This window comes from Pygocentrus nattereri, chromosome 7 (assembly GCF_015220715.1).
Source record: "Pygocentrus nattereri isolate fPygNat1 chromosome 7, fPygNat1.pri, whole genome shotgun sequence".
In the NCBI taxonomy this organism is placed as follows: Eukaryota; Metazoa; Chordata; class Actinopteri; order Characiformes; family Serrasalmidae; genus Pygocentrus; species Pygocentrus nattereri.
The window spans coordinates 14,469,292-14,490,246 of record NC_051217.1 but is presented as its reverse complement, the minus strand read 5'-3'; the positions used below and the strand labels follow the sequence as shown (position 1 = coordinate 14,490,246).

Genomic DNA, 20,955 nt, shown 5'->3' with positions numbered 1-20,955 from the left:
TTAGCGTTAAGATCATATCTAGCATAACTAGTAAACTCAGTTTGGGGAAGAAGGTGGTGTTCAACAGCAGAAACATCAGAAAAATGACATTCGCTCCAGATATATAGAGTAAGAGCACTCAAGCCAAGAAGAACTAGTTCCAAGTGCAGTTTCTGGGCCTTTGTGAAACATGCTACAAAATGTATCTCTCTAAAATAAAAAAAAAAAAAAACACAGCCAGATCAGAAGGTGGTACTGAAGCAAGCTTTATTAAAAGAAAAGACTGCGGAAATGTTACATCACTAATAAAAGTCTATTTAACTCCTCCGCCTCATTCAGTGCTGTCAGAACATCCTGGCCTTGTATTTCCTAGCAATGCAGTATTTGTACCAAAGCAGAACTCACTGTTAAGCCTTCACTCTTCTCACTCTCTCGCGCGTGCGCTCTCTCTCACACTCACACACACACACACACAGGGAAAGAAAATGCACAAAATTCAATCAAAATTCAAATCACACATACTCAGTCATACTGTCAGGCCCCAGTACAGAGTATATTCCTGGTAGGATTCTGTTCTGCAAATGTGTAGAAAGCTTGTGTGTGTATTCCTAGGGCAGGAGGCCCTGGAGAGAGAGGAAAGGAAGATGGAGCTCAGACTTTAAGAGTGAAACACACAAAATACAGACAGACACGCACACATACATACATCCACACACACACACACACACACACACACACACTCGCCCACACCTGTTGGTTTATTTATATCTATGTACAGAACGTTATTTAGACCAACAGAGTTAGTGGATCCTGGTGAGCTCCTCCACTATTTTAATCACTTCATCCACCGTGGCCTCTCGCTTCATCCCACTGCCATCATCAATCTGAAACATAGACACATTTAAGAGGAGAGCAGAATCTGCAGCTACACTCCGACAGTGCAAGAGTACAGAGCAAAAGCTAAATTTAAAAAAAATCTGGTAACCACACTTTACACAAACTGTATTTGCAGTAAGGGTAATATGATTCTAAAGAAAAGAAAAAAAAAAAAGATTTTCTATAACAGAGACGAATTTCACTGAGTGTTAATAATTTCTGCACAATTAAGTGTTTAAAATTTAAACAAAACATCCAGAGTGGTTTGACGTGAAATGCACCATTACAGAGAAACTTCCACAGCCAGAATTGTTCATAATGTTGTTGACAACCAGACTTCTGAAGCTTTTCATGAATATGAAGTTATTACACAAAATGGTTAGGAATGCTGTTTTCTAGTGCTAACATTGTCTTAAATATTTTAATCAGCTATGAGAATAGAGAAAGGAAGATGTTCTACTTTAAATCATTAAAGTTTTTTTTATTTAGTCTTATTACTATATTTATACTACTAACAAAATCTTACTAAAACGTAATGAAAAAACACTTTATTCCCGAGCATGTATTGAACTCTGCTGCATTTCTCACCAGGTGCAGTTTTATTAAGTTACTTTCTGCTCCAGATGGATGGCTTTCTGTTGTTTATTCTCAGAAATACATGCACTTGAGACAATGCTAACCAGCAACCAAGAGCATCAGGAAAAGCACAAATGAAAATCACGATACTGTTTCTTGTTCCGACTAACTTCCCAAACCTAAGAAAAACTATTATACCTCAGAAAAAATAGAAAAAATGTGTTTTGTGCACCAAGGACATGTTTTCAAGTTCTGAGATGTTTTATTTTTGGCATTTTGCTCACCCTTAACCTGCATGGTCAGATATACCAACACAGACCTAACAAAGAAAATGCAAACAAGAGGTGCAGTAATACCTGTAGCGTGCTAACCACTTCCTGCATTTTAGCACGTCCTAGGTCCAAAAAGCTCTCGATTAGGTCACCATCGATGAAACCTGTCGCTTGCTCCGTCTTCCGTTCCGTATTGAATGATCTCCAGGTGCTCAGTGTTAAAGATAAAAACTACATTTCATCTACAAAATTACAAAAATGGAGAAAACTCAGAGACAAACACAAAGCATTCTTAGAACTGAGGTCACAACTACAGAACTACAGGAACAAGAACGGACACAAACGCTACCGTTCTTTTCTTTTACAAAAGGATATAAGCTGTGCTCGATCTTGCCCACGCTCTTAATGACCTTGTTGAGTCTATTTTGCAAATCCATGAGTAAACTGTACCAGCCTTCTGACAGAGATGTCACTAATCCTGAAAAAAAAAAACAAAACAAAACAAATCCACACACCAGTCAGATTTTTTTTAAAATGCTAAACACATTTTGTATGACATTGCATAGACACTTTGCGCTGATAGCTAAATACTGACTTCAGCATTTAAATTAGAAAAGAATAAACTCTCCTGAACTCACAACACAGCATGCCCTGAAAAGCTTCTTAAATTAATTATTTCTAATTGGTTGAAACAACCAGAGAAACTGTGTAGTCATGTTTTTGCAGAGGGAAAAAAAACCCTCAAAATTCTGCCATGCTGGTGTTGATACGCAATGTAAATTGAATGTGCATGCAATTCATTATGTAACTGACTATGCAATTATGCAAATATCTATGTAATGTAAATGAAATGACAGCAAATAATAGCTGTAGGTGCTACAAAAGGTTATGGTGTATTCATTTCTAAAATCTAGAGCTCTGACAGCAAAGGGAGTTCTCTTACCGATCATTCCATTAACCGTGCCAAAGAGCACAGAACCTTGGGTAGGGGTGGAACTCTCGCCAAGGTTCTGCAGGACCAGAGAACCGTGGCAAAACACATTCACAAACTCGCCCAAGTGGAACACACCCACCTCCTGCAAATGCTGCCTCTCTTCATCAGTGGTGGCAGCACTGACACAGACAAAGAGAAACAGAGAGTGAGAATATAAGAAGATTCAGAATACATACAATAATGACCATCAGCTTGAAGGTTTTCAACCTTGTCAATGAGTGCTCAAGGTGGATTACAGCTCAAGGTGGAAAATTATACCGTCATTTGTGTCAGAGGCGACAGAGGCACATTCTCTGGTTTTCAGTTAAATAACAAAAAGGATCAATTTGCCCAAATTGCTTGACATTAAACCATGCAGGGGCTTGTTGAGCATCTTCAACACACAAGTTCACCACAACTACTCTAACCTCTTCTCTTCTTACCTTCAGTTCTGTTTGTTCTGGGTACAAAATCAGAGATTCAAACACTCCATGCTCAAAGTTTTTTATAAAATTACAATGTCATCTGGTCCACTGAGATTCTGAAGGACTTTTCTACAGAAACAGTTCTTTTCCTGCATATGCACTGTTTGTTTCCAAGCTCGTCAAGATTTGTCTTTGATAGATGAGACTGTGACTTAGTTTTGAAAACCTAAGCATTAGACATGATAGGTAGAGTCTGCATGCAGGAGATACATGTTGAACCCTTGTTCACACGTATCCAAAAACCTTTGAAGTTTTTTCTGTGTTTTAGCCTCATGTCCACATGAAACTAGCATTTTGTGTGAAAGTGAAGATTTTTTTTAACTCTCAATGTTCAGCATTTTGTGTGGGTGCAGATTTTAGGAAACACGTACTCCGCATGCAGAACTCTGTATCTGAAATACGGCTGACATCTGGGTTGTTTCTGTATGCTTGGGAGTTTGGGGGTGATGCCATTTATAACAACTGAACTTCCTTTTTCATTACATAGTGTGGAGATGTCAGAATACACTACACTACACTACACTACACTACACTACACTACACTACACACTACACTACACTACACTACACTCAGTTCTCTTAAAAAAGGATGTAAACTCAACTGCAAATATTAAGATAAGAGTTTCACAGTGCTACAGCAGAAAAGGGGATAGCGAGGCACTCAAGAAAAGAATCAGAAATACCTCAATGATTCTCAAGATACATGACTTGCTAATCATTAACCAAAGCCAGATTTTACTTTCCATCAGAGACTTGCATAGCCATGGCAACTGAAAATACTCAATAGCAGCAAGTAGCAACCTTCTTTTTATGCTTTTATTTTCTGACAGAAAAGGTCAGACAGCCTGCAGGTGAAAGCCTATTAGAAGTGTTAGAGAATTCCTGCTTCAGTTTTTGTGCACTGTACATGTACAACCTTTATGAAGTACTATTGCACCTTACTGGTCAGGCATGCTTTTTGAGCATTTTGAAAATGCTGGTGATGTGGACAAAGCTTATTTATTTTAAACAGGGGAAAAAAAAAAAAAAAAAAAAACACGTATCTTCTAAAACGTATCTGGATACATGCGGATGAGGCCAAAATCTTAAGACAGGAGCTATTAGCACAAACAGCTTTTGGTGCTTCATAAAAGTAGTGCTTTACCTCAATGATACTATGTTCTTGTTATAGAAATGCATAATTCAAGTTAATCTGAAAGCCCTGCACAAGCTGAGCCAAGGGTATAAGCACGTGTCCAACTGTGCAATAATGTGTTTGGCAGCTCATGATTAATATGTGGTTAATGACATTCTTTCCCTACCTGTCTTTTTGACAGACAAAAAGGTTAAAAGCATTTTCTGCCCCAAGGAAGTTATCATCGTCCAAAATCTCCACAGCACTCATCCAGTTAGGATTGAAGTCTCGAGCAATCTGATTAAAAGAAACACAAATTTAAATCACACAAACAAGTGCCTAGTGCTTAGTGCCACTGGAAGTCAAAAATGCACTGAATTTTCTCTGCCTTTTTAAATATTCACCACCTTGCTAATAACTCACCTCTTCAAAGTTCCCTTCCATGGGTTTGTATGCCAGCAAAAGCACAGACCTCATTAGGTCTCCCACCAGTATGAAGTCTCCCTTGGTCTTCAGATACAAAGCCATGATGTTGTTATAATGATTACACTCAGTCCTCAGCTCTTTCTCTGCAGTCCACTCATACAGGCGTACCTACACAAACACCCACCAAAAATGACATTATCAGGAACTAGGGATGCAAATTACGATGAATGATCATGATTAGTCAGCGATTAATATTTAACAGACAAAAACTAAAAATCAAGCAATCAAAAGAGTAATTATAAAACAGAAACTACCACCTCTAAAAGCTGACTGGCTGGCCTCATCGAAATCACTGAAATACTTGATATATGCACACAATCAAATTCCGTGTTGATATGTAGAGATTCCCCTTCCTCGTATGGATCATATCATGTAGTACTGATAGGTGGGGCCAAGCATTATTGTAGACATAATATAAACAGTACAAACCTGTATTAAACATACCCTACATAAATACTCAGTTTTGTTGAAACCAATAGGCTAAAAATTACAATATAATTCCTGATTATACATCCAAATAATAAGTTGTCAAAACAACTAATGTGTACAATAATGGAATGGTGGACTGAATGAAGTTAAATGAACTGTGGTTGATATACTTCAGGACGCCATAAAAGCTGTTACCGGCCACCACGTCCTTCTCTACAATTTTTCAAACCCATGTGTGTTTTCCCCTCACACTGCCATGCTTCAAACTTTCTCTTGGAGAACATGACAAACAGTTGTCTGTCACATCGCTTGGGGCTTTGGATGTGGTGCATCATTGTAAACATGGCAGCACCCTCTTGAAAAGTGGTTCCCAAACACTGTTTTTATCAGCATATTTAAATTTTTCGGTAGTCCTATCTTGTGAAACCAGCTGCCTACTACACCCTCCTGTGTTGGATTAAAAAAATATTCCTTAACTTCAATGATAAAACCACCTATTCAAATACTTTTGTAAGTGGTGTTTACCAGGAAGGAAAAAAAAATTGTTTTTTTTTTTTAAACCAAGAGATGTCAATTAAGGGTTATCGGCTAATTAGTTATATACCTATGAGGAACACAGATATTGTGTTGAATTTATTAAAAAACTCCCACAAAAAAAAAAAAAAAAAAAAATTGCACACAAAATAAAAGGTCACTCACAGTGCTGTTGATGCTAGCCAACAATTTGCCATTGAACTCCACCATGGAATACACGGCTCCTTTAACCTCTTTTTCGGCTACTGTCTGCAGTTTACCTACAGGGACAAAAAAATTGTTTTAAAAAAAATTATATTTTTTTTATTAAAAAAAAATTATATTTATATAATGATAAAAATAACAACATTGCACAAAACAATACCCAAAAAATGAACAAACAACAGACCACATTTACCGTCTGTGTAGTGGAAGACAATGATGCGGCCTTGCTTAGGCTCTGCCTCCTCAGGGTAGACCATGGCAGTGCCAACAATGAAATAGACAGCGGGATCTTTGCCCAGCTTACAGGACACCAGGCTCAGAGCATACTCACTGGGCAAAAACTGATGGGCATGAAGCACTGGAGGGAGGGAACCAAAGAAGAATTACTCATCAGCAATTCTTTCCAAAAGCCTGTCCATATGAGCTCTCTCTCTCTCTCTCTCACTCACTCACTCACTCGCTCACTCGCTCACTCGCCCACTCGCCCACTCGCCCACTCGCCCACTCGCCCACTCGCCCACTCGCCCACTCGCTCACTCGCTCACTCGCTCACTCGCTCACTCGCTCACTCGCTCACTCGCCCACTCGCCCACTCGCCCACTCGCCCACTCGCCCACTCACTCACTCACTCACTCACTCACTCACTCACTCACTCACTTGTGCTAGAGAGAGAGAAAGTGTGAGAGCACATGACAGAATGACAGTGAGTGTAGGCAAATGTTAGAACAGAAATAACACCTTCAAAAGTGTGTTGATCGACCACGAGCAGGCTGTGCACCTCCACCTCCTCTCCAAAGGAGGTTTCATGGGGGGAGGTGCTGCTAGGGAAGAGCTTACTGGAACTCACGCTGCTGGACAGAGCCTGAGGAGAGAAAGTGAAGTGTCAACACAATCTTTTCATTTCAAAGTATCATTGTGTTAATGTTTTCACACAACAGAGGTGTGAAAATGAAAGTGATGAATCAACCACATGTTAAAATTGATTATAATAGATTAGAAATACATTCAGTACAATACGTACTCAAACAGGCAGGTCACAGAAAATATTTTTGAACACCAACATTATGAACACCTGTCACGGCTTCGACCCTGTAAACCATGGACTCTACGTGATCACCGAAGGTGCCCTGTGGTATCTGGCACCAAGAGTTTAGTAGCAAATTCTGTCCTGCAAGTTGGAAGGCGGAGCCACCACAGATTAGACATGTTGCTCAGTCATATCCCACACATGCTCAATCTGACTGGAATCTAGAAAATTTGGAGGCCAGGGCAACCCCTCAAACTCTTCATGTCCCGCAAATCATTTCCAAACAATGCATGCTGTGTGGCAGTGTGCATTATTCTGCAGAATATGGCTGCTGCCACACCTCAATGGACGCACCTGGTCTGCAACAATGTTCTGTTAGGTGGCACATGTCAAATTGACATCTGCATGAACACTGAGACTCATGCTTCCCAGCACAACATTATCCAGAGAATCCCACTCTCTCCACCAGCTTGCCTTCTTCAATCTGCACATTCTGGTGCCACTGCTTTTTTCAGGTGCACATCATACATGTACCAGGCCATCCAATTGATGTAAAAGAAGACAGGACTCACTTGACCAGGCAATATTCTTCCACTGTTCCAAGGTCCAGGCCTGATGCTCACATGCCCACTGTAGGCACTTTCTGTGGCGGACAGGGGTTAGCATAGGCTGACCAGACTGCAGCCGAGCAGCCCCATATGCAGGAAAATGCCATGCACTTTGGCTGTCATTTATATGACCTCTGCTGTTTCAGACCAAGGATAGCCTTTGTTGCAATTGCACAACAGTAACAGCAAAAGCAATATCTAAATCACTATCATTTTCTTAAAAGAATTAGTCAGAGATTTACTCCACTAATACAGCCCCCTTAAATCTGAAGAGAGATCAGATGGCATACTAGGCTCTACTGACCAGGTGTCTGCAATAGCAGAGAAGAGCAGCTGTACCTGAGTGCTAGCACTGGGGCGCACAGGAGCTGTGGTTCCATTAGCATCCTGCATTTCCACTCTGCTGGACAGCACCCCAAAGCACTGAGACACCTCCTGATAGCAGATTCTCCTGAGGGGAGAAAGAAAGTGTGTGAATGTTTTAACATGATGGTGTGATCAATCAAGTGCAGCTCTCATAGTGGGGTCAGAACAAGGCAAAGTTTACTTTCAAAGCAAATCTGCTGTTTACTTTCACCTCTTATTGTCTCTTCAAAAACTAATGCTTTAAGCTCCAGTGAGTAATTGCTGTAAATTGCAGGGCTGTTTTATGTACGACAACAGGTATTTTAGAAAAGCGCACATAAGTGGCGACAACCATTCTCTGAATTGACAAATTCAGAGTGACTCCCAGTGATTATGTGGCACTGTTTGCAGCTATTCCTGATGGGAGCTTAAAAAGGAATGCATTTATTTAGCAATTGGAAGGGAAAAAAAAAAAGAAAAAAGAAAAGAAATATTGGTACTACAGACTCACTTAGGTGATTCATAGAGAGGGACAGTCCGAATGTGGAGTTTTTGGATCTCATCAATAGTGCCAATGGTCAGAGTGCTGTTATTGGCCAAAGCCAAGCTGTAATAGAAGGGGGAAAAACAGCATAATGAATAACCTAGAACAAATACAATCTGAAAAACTGTAGTAGCCCTGAACAAATGAATGAAATGTCATGAGAAAGAAACAGAATGAAATTTATAGCCAAAAGCCAACATCAGTGCATAAAATCTAATTATTTATTATTCGGAGTTGTACTCTCAAGATAGAAAGAATAACATCGGCTTGATATTCGCCATAAAGACTACAGACTATATTTTACTGTATTACTATAAAAGTGATATAGTTAAAAAAAAAAAAAAAAAAAAAAAAAAAAAAAAAAAACACTTTTCCACAGGATATGATGGAATATCTACTGGCATCAATCTGCAAGTGCTTAACATAACCTGCGGTTATTGCTAAAGCTCATTTTAAACCCCTTTTAAAGCTGGGTTAGTACTGTAATTTTACAGACTGCTGAGGAGATTTTCATCCTATATGAATCTGCCATGTCCTTAGTTTTTATAAGTATGCCAAGTAATAACTCGCTAGCAAATTACCTTATAAAAATGATCTTATCTGCCAAACCAGGAGCTGTCTTGGTAATAGAAGGCCTTTATGAATCAGTATCACTAATGTAATAAAACTGGATAATAGAAAATGGTGCTATCATGCTTTTTTTTTTCCTTTTTTGCAACTTAAGACAAGGCTGACTGCTCAATTTAACCCAGTTCCTTAATCCTCAAGTTCATGGACACTATGCAATACCTGACACAAGATGTGAAGTGCACTGATAAGACTTACACTGATAAGACACAGATCTGTCAAACATGCCTACACTCTTAATATACACCCACATAATCACTCAAAGACACATACCTGTCAGGGTATCCCTCAGAGTTGAGAGGGCACATGTAGTTGACCTCTTTGAGGTTGACGTTGGAGAAGACAAGTTTGTGGTTACTGGAGTAGATGACAGTGGGTCTATCTGAGCAAGCAAACACATTGGAAGTGGACAAAGAGCGAAATGTCCGCAGCACTGTGGGCTGTGTGCCCAGCGTCACCTTCTTCCGCTCACTCAGAACACCTGCACAAAATACACAAACACTCAACAAACCAAAAGGGATTTGCTTATGCAAGCAGAGCTTCTTGTGAAGCGAAAGGGGGGAAAAAAATTGTAAAAATCATATGCACATCTGCCAGATTCAGCAATGTTGTGTAAATATCATGTTTGTATTATATTGAAAACCATCTGCTCAAAGGCAGCTGACATGATGTTTTCACATTTACAAATATTGATCTAGGCTTTAGACTGATTTCCATTTTTAAAACACAGAAATGTTATGCTGTACTTAGGATAATGGTTAATAGAAATGGCTTATTTTCTTGCCTTGCAACCCAAGAAAATCATCTATTAATAAATAGTGTACCACTTCGCATTAATCCTCTCAAAGACCTTGTATACAACTTCTTAGGCTGAAAAAGAAGGTGTAATTCCCTTTCCATAAAGTTTCTTTTACACTGCTTTGACAATAGCAGACTCCATATAATGTCATGACATCAGTACTATCAGCGTTACACATCAAGTAATATATATTATCTCTAATGCAATAAATCAGTATCAAGAAACAGAATCATAGCAACCTGATAAACAATTTAATTTGAATCAAAATAGCTTTTCGCTGCCACTGCATATAATTTAAATGTCAATAACTGAACTACTCAGAAAATTGAAAAAAGTCAGAGAAAGTAACTGCAGTTCCTCAATTTTTATATATAAAAACTATATCTATATAAACTCCATGGAATCAACATAACACAAATATAAGCCACAGTCACTGACTACAGGGCAGATCCTCTCATTTTGATCCTCAATACATTACATGCCCAAAAAGCACTGTCTTCCCCTCCTCACATTACATTTTGTAGTTTCAAATTATTGGTCTCAAATTAATTTCTGAACTTGGCACAGACAATCATTTATCATCTCCTGAAATAATATGCCTGCAATGCAGCAACCAAATCCTGCACAACTGTTTACTGTGCGTCTGTGAATATTTTACTGCAACACACAAAAATAGTCAACAAGATGAAGTGAAAACGGATTAAAGTCAGAGCAAAATGTACTCCTTAATTTCATGCCATGCTAGAGCTTTATGTAATGTGCAGCTGAAAAGTGAACTGTACATTTCTCGTACCTGTCTGCAGATCAAGTCCAAAGTAGAAGAGCGCACCATCTCCCAGAGCGCACAGCAAATAATGGCTGCCTTCAAAAGTGGTCATGAGGATGGAACGTGGGATAATCTCTGATGGAGAAAGTGAAAGATGGCTGATTAACCCTCATTCTACAGGTAACATTTAAATAACTAAATACCTTAAGACTTGAAGGAGGCAATTTAGTTGTGTTACAAAGCTGCACAATATATCCAATATCTGCTGAATGTGACTGAATATAAATTCATATAAAATATAAAAACATTCTTTCCATTTCTACATAGATAATAACCAGCTATACTTTTGCTGTTAGCTTAGGAGGTCTTGCAATGTACAAATATATGCCCACAATTCATAAATGAACTGTGCATCTCAGCTAAAAAGCTTCAAAGACAAAAGGATTAAAAATAGCAGACTGTTTACTTCCTCATTATTTAAGCTAAGCAATTTTACCATCATAGCACACAATAGGGCAAGTATGGTGTGATGAATTTCTTCTGAACAATAAGATGTGTGTAATGGCAAATTGTATTCATTATCCTTTTAGCATTCCACCCTTTTAACCCTTGTTTTCTTTCCCTTTAGATGTTCTTGTGGACTGTTCCTCTCCTCTTACCTCCTCCCAGCATCTCCTTATGCAGAGGACTGAAGCAGGGCAGTCGGAGCACTCGAGCTGAGATATCAGTCCACAAGCCTACAGCACACAGGCTAGACTCTCCACCATTCTCACCCAGCGGAGTGATGTCCAGACAAGCCACTTCATGTTCCATCTCTGTGGAACTGTATACAGACAAAAAGAGGACAGATGATTTACTGGAGCTGAAAGACACACTATAAGGAATAACTAAACTGTAGCTCAATTGGCTTGATATATTTTTTGCACAAAGGATCCTGTTCACAAATACCTTCTTTTTGTTATGACAAAAAAATTCGACAAACAACAGCAAACCATGCAGTCTTGTAATGCGCAAAATGACTTGAAAGATAAACTAGGAAAAACCAACACTTCATGACACCAATAAAATACTATATTGTAAAAATCCATTAAACCATTAAATAATTGTTCTAACGCAAATTGCAAATTGACAATCACCAATTCATCAATTAGGTCAGTTATCAATTATTTTTTATTGTGAAGTTTAGTGAGTGATACTCATGCCCAAATCAACTTACCTGTCTGTATTTGTGCATACCTGATCTGTTTGAGCTCTCCACTGAGAATCTGCAGGTAGTAGAGCACTCTGCCCACAGCCAGCACCACCTGGGTTGAGTTACAGGCAGCCACACTGATGTTCCTACCCTGAGGTTCCTTCCATTCACTGACCAGAGCCTTACTGTCCTGAGTTACTAGTCGCACTGACCCTGAAGTGATCTGCACATAAACAAAAACAAAAACTTTAATTATGACCACCCAAATCTCTTTAATTCACAGCAAAGATTCAGAGAAAAGTCTACTTTCAAATACTAGGGTTTTCATTTTACTTTGTACAAAAATTAATTTCACACTACAATGCCTTTCTGCACTTGTAAGCCAGTGTGTGCAACTGTATGTAAAATATGAGCTAAAGTACCTGAATTAGCTGCTGGTGAGCCACATTACCACAGAAGAAGGTCTGCTGATTATCCACAAACCCTGGAAGTTCAGTCTCCTCCACTTCCTCTCCACTCAACATCAGCACCCTAAGCAGCACCAAACCCAAAGCTGTTACACACACCATACAAATTTGCAAATCTTAAACAAAAACATGGCTTACAGAACACGGATCTAATCACTGATCGGTCTAAGCAATAGTCTAACCTGGTCTGACCAACGAAAGAAAGCACCAGCATGTCATCAGTCTCTCTGCCTGCCTCAGAGCGAAGAGGCCAGAGTCCTAAAGATACAAAAAAAGAAGACTGTGTGAGAGAGGGAGTTTGAATGCAAGTTAAACTTTTAAATAATTGAAGCCTGAACACTAAACTGTCAGTTCCCCAAGTTTAAAGCCTATACACCCTGAATAGGCTTTCACACATGCCTAATTAATCATTTTGATTAACTGTTGCCTTCAAAAGGAAAGAAAAAATATCTGTGAAATGACAAAGAACCATAGCCTCTGCGAGAAAAGAGGTAAAATTAAATCATCCAAATATGATGAATCTAAACATGCACTGAATGTCTTACTTAAGGATCTCAAATTATTCCAAAGAATTGTTAAAGCTTAAAAGACCTAAAAATCTATTAAATGATTTAAGAAAATGTTTTAAAAGTTGTATGTATAAACATCCAAACTTTCACATTATGGACAATGCAGTGACACATTTTAACTAACCTTTGATGCCTGGCAGGTCGATACTGGCATGCTCATGGATTCCTATTCCATTACGAATGATTCTTAAAGAGCCCTCCTTAAAGGCACCCGAGCAAGTCACCAGCTACAGGAAAAGAAAAAAGTAAATTCCAAAAAGCAGTGCATTGTACACTGTACACAAGCAGTTTGCATTTAGTTTTGTTTATCATTAGTTGCTAAATCTACAGTGCAACAGCTGCCTCACCTGGCCTTGGCCTTGTCTCTCCAGATCCACCACACACATGTCCACTATGGGGCCAAGGTTAGTGAATGTCTCCATAACTGCTACGTATGAGCCCTGGTCATTACTGTCCACATTCAGCTACAGAAAGAGAGACACTCTTATTACTCCATTTTACAGATATGGCAGAATGAAGACACAGAACTATAAACAGTGACTGACCTTGACCAGTTGAGAATCTCCAAGCCGAGAACCAACAAACACAACTCCATTATCCAGGTATGTGAGACACTCAGCAATGGAAGTCTGGGGAAACAAGCATATATAACTTAACACACAGACACTCAGATCTGTAAAAACTGAATACGACACACAGGCAGTGGTGGACAAATATAAAAATTTGCACTGGCCACTCAGGGCGTCAAGCAAATTAACCTTAGGAGCAAAACGAAGAACTTGTGGCCAGTATTACACAGGCATATATTATATTTAAATGATCTGTATATCATTGCATTGTTTTTTTTTTTATTTACATTTTGCACAGCAAACCAACTGAAATTTCTAGATGTATGTTTAGTAGTCTGAAGTTTCTCCACAAGGGGGGAGTAAGTTGCTTTTGTATGCATCATTTAAAGAACAGCCACAGCGGCTAAATTTCACAAATGCACATGCCTGCTAATGTTCAAAAGCAGAGGTGGTTTATTACCAAAGATGGCAACTTAATATTATTTGACATCATAACTGATGTAATAAAAACATCTGTAATCAGTTTAAAGCCATCATAGAAATCAAGTCTAAACTGCAGCAGGATGTGTGTTTAGCAAGAAATTCTGTGCTAATTATTTTATGATAATAAAATGATAGTGGCCCTGCGATGGACTGGCGACCTGTCCAGGGTGTATCCTGCCTTCTGCCCGAAGATAGGCTCCAGCATCCCCCCGCGACCCTGACGGAGAAGCGGCTTAGAAAAAGGATGGATGGATGGAAAATGATAGTGATATCCCTCGAAATGGTTTGTGATGAATGGTGGATATTTGTGAGTGTGTGAAAATTATACATATCCAGTGCTTAGTTAAAAACAGTAGGAGGCGGGAACTCTAAAATTTTAGTGGCCAAAACGTGAAACATTACAGATGGTGGCAACAAATTGGATCTGCAAAACGCTAACTTCAAAGTAACAAGAATGTACAAAATAATTATTTTGGTCCATTTTTATTGATCCATTAATCACAGAATATTTACCCAATATAACAGACAGCTATAGTTAGAAAAAATAGGTGTAAAAAATTAAATAAACAACAAAAACACACCTCTCCCAGTAGTTCCACTCGTAGGTCTTTGAGCACCATGGAACCATCCATTAGCTCCTCCTTCTCCAGCAGCAGCATGAACAGTCTTCCGTCCATGTCACCCAGCAGATAGCGAGAACCATTTGGGTCCACACGGTTATGACAGACAATCGTACTTTGCTTAAGAAACAAGAAAAAAAAAGAATATTGATTATATATTGAGAAGACAAACGTACTATAAAATAATCCACAAGGTAAGTGCAATCTCAGGTGAAACTGTAAAAGAAAAATTACCTTAATTGTTGGAGGTGCAATTGCCAGGTATTTGTCTCCATTGTGATAGGTAATGGACTCCTGACCAATAATTATAGCCCCACCAAATGGCTCAGGAACTGAAACACAGACAAATTTTAGAATTGCTATTAAATCTTGCCACTACCCAACTATTTTTGCCCCCTTTCCACTCTCTTCAGCTCACCTGGGATGACCATTGAGGCTTCAGCTTCCACATTTTCTTGTTTCCAAGGGCCCTTATTGAACTCCTTCTCCTTTAGAGACACCTCATATGTCTTCACATGCCGGCCCTGAGGGTCCTAATTAAGAGAGACAAAAAGAGTGACGTGTGTCAAAAGACAAACCACAACAATCTCAGCTGTAGGCCTTCATGACAGGAAAGTGTCAAACTTGAAGGGGAGCTGTATTTAGCATCACTATTCTGGAGTTACAGGGAAAGTTAGAAGACGCCTTTTTTCATGTGAGGAGTGGTGCATCTCATGCTTGAAGAAAAAAAAAGGGATGTGGTTCTTAAAGGGCAGCTTAAAACATTTAACTGACAAGTATGTAAGCATTAGACATTTAAGATTTGAGAGTTGTGAAACAGATGTTCAGTAAACTTTTTGATAGTGAAAATGTGTAATAATAAATAGGTAACTATTTCACATTTGGATTGTGGTTAACTTTGCACCAAAAACTATCTTTGCCTGCAGGTTGGTTGAGTAACTAAAGAGAAGACATTCCTGATACTGACTTCTCAGCAGTGGAATGCACTCTTTAGAGGCCGCGCAGCATGACTGAATAAAGCGAAGCATGTTGAGAGTGCTTTTCAGCATTGCTCCATACAGAACAATGAAAAGAAGTCTGCTTGAGAAAGTTTCAAATGGCATCATCTGGGTGATGTGACAAAACTGTACAATCACAATGCTTGAAAATCTTTTCATGCTACAAAATAAGCATCAGAACATTTAAATAAAAAACATTTTTAAAATACTAGTAAAGTGAGTAAAATTATTTTTATTTCCATATTAAAGACACCAGAGACAAGATAAAGAAGGAAACAGATTGAGATATGAACAGGAATGCTGGTAACACTGGGGTGTGCTAACAAGGAAAGTCCCACCTTTCAATAAAATTAGTCAATCACCTTACAGTTTAAGCTGCAAGCGGGAAAAGCTCCCCTTTGGTGTAGACATGCACGTGTAGTAGCCAACATAAGATTGAAAAAAATCCAGTTTTATGTACATTATTTGAGCCAAACAGTACAAACTACTCATGCTGTCTCTGTCAGACTTCATCAGGGACTTCAAACATGTTTCTGAAATGGTAATGTGGCTTTTAGTATCAATTTGACTGGTCTTTCTCCACTTAAAAAGACAGCAGTTTGGTCTTACATTTAGATTTATGGCATTTGGCTGATGCTCTTATGCAGAGCAACTTACAATTTTTTTACACAGGTAGGCCAATGTGGTGTTAGGAGTCTTGCCCAAGGACTCTTATTGGTATAGTGTAGGGTGCTTGTCCAGGCTGGGGATCCCAGTCTACAGCATAGAAGGCAGAGGTGTTACCCACTACACTATACCAACATGGTCTTCAGAATTTTTCTTTGCAATAATGTGTCTTAACATCTTAATGCGGACAGACTTAGGCTTTGTCACACACAGGCTTAAAAGGGCCTGACTCAATGTTTAGGTCTCAAATGCAAGATCAATGTGATATGAAGCAATGACTATAACAGTAGATGAATGAGGTTGTAAGTTAATTTAACACTTTTTTTTTAAAACTTTCAAAACCCTGGCTTTCCTCAGATTCATCAACTGAGGGTATGAGCTCAAAGCACAAGGGACATGACAAAAAGTACAATTACACATGTACAAAATGTGCAATTACACGTTTCCACTAGAAAGTCCACAAATCTCAAATTTACAAAGTGTAGGTTTGTGTCCTAACAATGTTCCCAACAGGCTCAGAAAGAGATTTTGGGAATGACTTCGTTATAACAATAAAACATCATTATCATAGTGTCATAGAGCTCCACTCTAAATACTCTTTTACTGAAATAAATAAGGAGGAATAAATAGATTTTTGCAGGCAAGTAACACAGCACAAACATGCAGATCACTGCAGCAAATGCAGAAACATACAAAAGTATTTTATTTAGCTGTTGGATCAGCATCGTGGGAAATACTGCTGTAATATACAACCCCAATTCCAATGAAGTTGGGATGTTGTGTAAAACAAATAAAAACAGAATACGATGATTTGCAAATCCTTGTCAACCTATATTCAATTTAATACACTACAAAGACAAGATATTTAATGTTTAAACAGATAAACTTTAGTGTTTTTGCAAATATTCACTCATTTTGAATTTGATGCCTGCAACACATTCCAAAGAAGTTGGGACAGGGGCATGTTTACCACTGTGTTGCATCACCTTTGAGCTTTGTAGGTCCGGGGTCTCCGTTGTCATATTTTGTGCTTCATAATGTGCCACACATTTTCAATGGGAGACAGGTCTGGACTGCAGGCAGGCCAGTCTAGTACCCGCACTCTTTTACTATGAAGCCACGCTGTTGTAACACGTGCAGAACGTGGCTTGGCATTGTCTTGCTGAAATAAACAGGACGTCCCTGAAAAAGACGCTGCTTGGATGGCAGCATATGTTGCACCAAAACCTGTATGTACCTTTCAGCATTAATGGTGCCTTCACAGATGTGTAAGTTACCCATGTCATGGGCACTAACACAACCCCACACCATCAGAGATGCTGGCTTTTGAACTTTGCGCTGATAACAATCCGGACAGTCCTTTTCCTCTTTGGCCCGGAGGACACGATGTCCATGATTTCCAAAAACAATTTGAAATGTGGACTCGTCAGACCACAGGACACTTTTCCACTTTGCGTCAGTCCATCTCAGATGAGCTCTGGCCCAGAGAAGCCGGCAGCGTTTCGCTTTGCATGGCAGAGTTTTAACTTGCACTTGTAGATGGAGCGACAAACTGTGTTCACTGACAGTGGTTTTCTGAAGTGTTCCTGAGCCCATGTGGTAATATCCATTACAGAATGATGTTAGTTTTTAATGCAGTGCCGCCTGATGGATCGAAGGTCACGGGCATTCAATGTTGGTTTTCTGCCTTGATGCTTACTTGCAGAGATTTCTCCAGATTCTCTGTATCTTTTGATGATATTATGGACTTTAGATGATGAAATCCCTAAATTCTTTTGTTTTTTGAGCATTCCTCAACTTTCCCAGTCTTTTGTTGCCCCTGTCCCAACTTCTTTGGAACGTGTTGCAGGCACCAAATTCAAAATGAGTGAATATTTGCAAAAAACAAAGTTTATCTGTTTGAACATTAAATATCTTGTCTTTGTAGTGTATTCAATTGATACTAAGTTGAAAAGGATTTGCAAATCATTGTATTCTGTTTTTATTTATGTTTTACACAACATCCCAACTTCACTGGAATTGGGGTTGTAAATAAACTGTAATCCTGGATAAGGTCTGCCAAATATGTAATTGTACCAAGTGCTAATAAGACACGATATGCAAAGAAAAACACTCTAAATATGAAACTGCCAGCTCCATTCAGTGACCGACCTAGGAGGAGAAACAGATTAAATATAAAAATCAACTCAATTTACCTGGTATATGAAACAGACGGTGGGGGCCTGGCAGCCATAAAGGAAGTGCACATCTATAACCTGCAGCTCCTCTAGTCGAATGTTAAAGGCCTTAAGTTCACGGTTGTCCCGATCCAGTGGTATGACTTTAAAAAGACCATCGTAGAGTCGCAAGCCAATCATGCGACACTCAGGGTCCACAATGCCAATGATGCCTGTCTCTGAGGGGCGGCCAATCCGATCCTTGAAATAAAATGATAAAATGGAGATGACAACACATTGAAATATGAGTTATGAAAATTATTCATAACAGTATGAACACTCAGCAGCAAAATAAATTTTGAACACAGAGCCCATGTGTGTGTGTGTTCATACCTGGACATTTCCATGAGCACGAGTGATGATGTCAATGCTGTCTCCATTCTGCTTGTACTCCAGGATACATGCATTGTATTTGGCAGTCAAAATGAACAGAAGGTCTTTACTTTCCCCCTAGAAATAAACAAATTAATTTAGAACATCTCCTACAGAATGCATATCAATTCCATACCCATTCGTATAGCCTAACTGAAAAAGTAACGGTTTGTGCAAGCTCATCTCTCAAAAGACAGATACACAGGAAAAAACTAACTTACTTTAGGCCTGAAGAGCTCCATAACGGCAATCTTCCCGTACATGCCAACCTCCTTGACAGGCCGCAACCCCTCAGCGGTGACCACATAGATCTCCAGGCGTGTGTTCTTCGCTATGAGCAAGTTCAGATCCTCTGCAGAGGTAAAGTGCCCTGTAGGTACAGAAGGGACAATAAAATGTTTTATTTAGAAACTGTGATCATTTTTGATCATTTTAAAGGTTTTTATCAGATATGAACCTAGAAATTGAGTCTCTCAGCTGTGTTCTCAAAGTGAGTAAACCTATTTTTTTTCTGTAAAGCTGCTTTGTGACAACCCCTGTTGTAAAAAGTGCTTTATAAATACACTTTGATTTGATCTGACTCCCAAGTGTCACGACTAACAGCTGTTGTAGGATGTTTTCCAAGAAGGTGCAAGGACTGACCTTGTGAGTTACATAAAGCCATGGCAGAAGTAATTTTATGGAATAAATTGGCTGTCAGCCATCAGGACAGACAACATTCAACTGCATGAGCTCGAATATACTCTTAGAAAGACACAGCAGACTGCATTTTGGTTTTGCAACCTCAAAAGCCTGCTCTGACAGTTAACGCTAGCCTGCCAGACATGCATAGCTAACACGTTCAGACCATCTTTAAGCCACATGCCAGGTTTAGTTAGACAGCCATGCAAATCAAAATATGACCCACTGGTATAAACCAGATAGCAGCTACACATTCAGACAGCTCAAGGGGCTTCTAAATGGCTCCTATTTCACGTTAATGTCATCAGGGTGTTCACATTTCTAGCGAGAAAAACCTAAAACAAACCAACAGTTCTAAAGACGTCAAAGCAAACCTACTAAGCCAAATGGTACTGTTTAATCACAGAAGGTGTCAAATCAATCGATAAGTCAACGAACCTTGTTTGTCGCTAACTCGAGCGTGTGTAGCTCGCTCAGATGTTATTAGCAAGCCAGCTAACTAGCTACCGTTAGCGACCAAGCTAAAGTAAATAACTCAGCATATCTGATCGTTTGTAAGGTCATACAGGATACATTAGGTCACAGAAATACTCAATAGGGAAAGGTAGAGTGAAGGGGATTAAGTATTTGCGGAAAACAGCTAAAGTGCGAACCAAAACAGGCCCAGTTCTGAGCCTAAAGGCGGGAAGCGCAGTCAGTTAACACGCAGCCGGAGCCCCGCACTCACCAGTGATACAGGCGTTCACCGCCGTGGGCTTCTGCGCTGTCACCACGTAGTTGTACGACATGGCGTTCAAGATAAATATGCGAACACCTTTACAAATAATAATAATAATAATAATAATAATAATAATAATAACAGTAAACAACTGATTTAGTTAGCTTAGCTGCTATGGACGACCATGGATGCACGGAACAGCCCAGCAGTAAGAAAAACAATCCAGCGTCAGATCAGCACCACTGCGCCGCCTAGAGCCCGGGAGGATTTATGACAGTAAATAGGTCAGTCAGGCAGTCAGTCTGTCAGTCAGTCAGTAATTAGTACGTGAATAAATAAGCAAGCTCGCTAATACTAAAATGTCAATCACAAGTCCTTCCTGCATTTTCTATCATCAATATTAATACCGATACTCAATTTGATACGCATTCTTGAACCTTTTTGTTTAAAAAGTGGCACCAAAAAGTATTTGGACACTTCATCCATGTAAAGCATATGGATCCAGTACTTTCAATACCAATTGCAATGCAGTTACTTCGACTTTGATACTGATTCTTGATTGATACTTGATTTCAATACATTCTGAACAAAGTGACACCAGAAAATATTTGGACAGAATATCTATTTCAAACGTCTACATCCTAAGTACTACTATTTTTCTACTTAAGGTAATGTTTGCATGGGTTTATGCACCAAAACCAAGCATCATTCATTTTAACCTAATCATTTTCCAACCTCTCTTTATTTATTTGAAATAAAC

The 20,955-nt window shown here is 39.1% G+C and overlaps 1 protein-coding gene across 1 annotated transcript; it reads right to left on the bottom strand.

The window, feature by feature from the left end:
* Positions 1 to 228: 228 nt before the first annotated feature.
* On the bottom strand, positions 229 to 20,402 carry ddb1 (damage-specific DNA binding protein 1). Its single transcript, XM_017707676.2, has 27 exons — positions 20,205 to 20,402; positions 19,018 to 19,166; positions 18,758 to 18,874; positions 18,404 to 18,625; positions 14,963 to 15,077; positions 14,779 to 14,876; positions 14,506 to 14,664; positions 13,418 to 13,501; positions 13,220 to 13,336; positions 12,997 to 13,099; positions 12,486 to 12,561; positions 12,259 to 12,367; positions 11,881 to 12,059; positions 11,304 to 11,467; positions 10,672 to 10,779; positions 9,353 to 9,560; positions 8,420 to 8,515; positions 7,903 to 8,014; positions 6,667 to 6,790; positions 6,122 to 6,286; positions 5,890 to 5,984; positions 4,699 to 4,869; positions 4,463 to 4,572; positions 2,647 to 2,816; positions 2,079 to 2,181; positions 1,788 to 1,911; positions 229 to 863 (listed from the first exon to the last, which is right to left on the bottom strand). Exons 1-27 carry the CDS (start codon positions 20,263 to 20,265, stop codon positions 780 to 782), a joined length of 3,423 nt encoding a protein of 1,140 aa, XP_017563165.1. The 5' UTR covers positions 20,266 to 20,402; the 3' UTR covers positions 229 to 779.
* Positions 20,403 to 20,955: the final 553 nt, after the last annotated feature.

Coding starts and splice junctions, on each gene's coding strand:
- ddb1 (XM_017707676.2), bottom strand. CDS start 20,265: ATGTCGTACAACTACGTGGTGACAGCGCAGAAGCCCACGGCGGTGAAC. Junction 15,078..18,403: donor CCGTCTGTTTCATATACCAG/GTAAATTGAGTT, acceptor TCTCTTAATTAG/GACCCTCAGGGCCGGCATGT. Junction 9,561..10,671: donor TGGACTTGATCTGCAGACAG/GTACGAGAAATG, acceptor TATTTTGTGCAG/GTGTTCTGAGTGAGCGGAAG.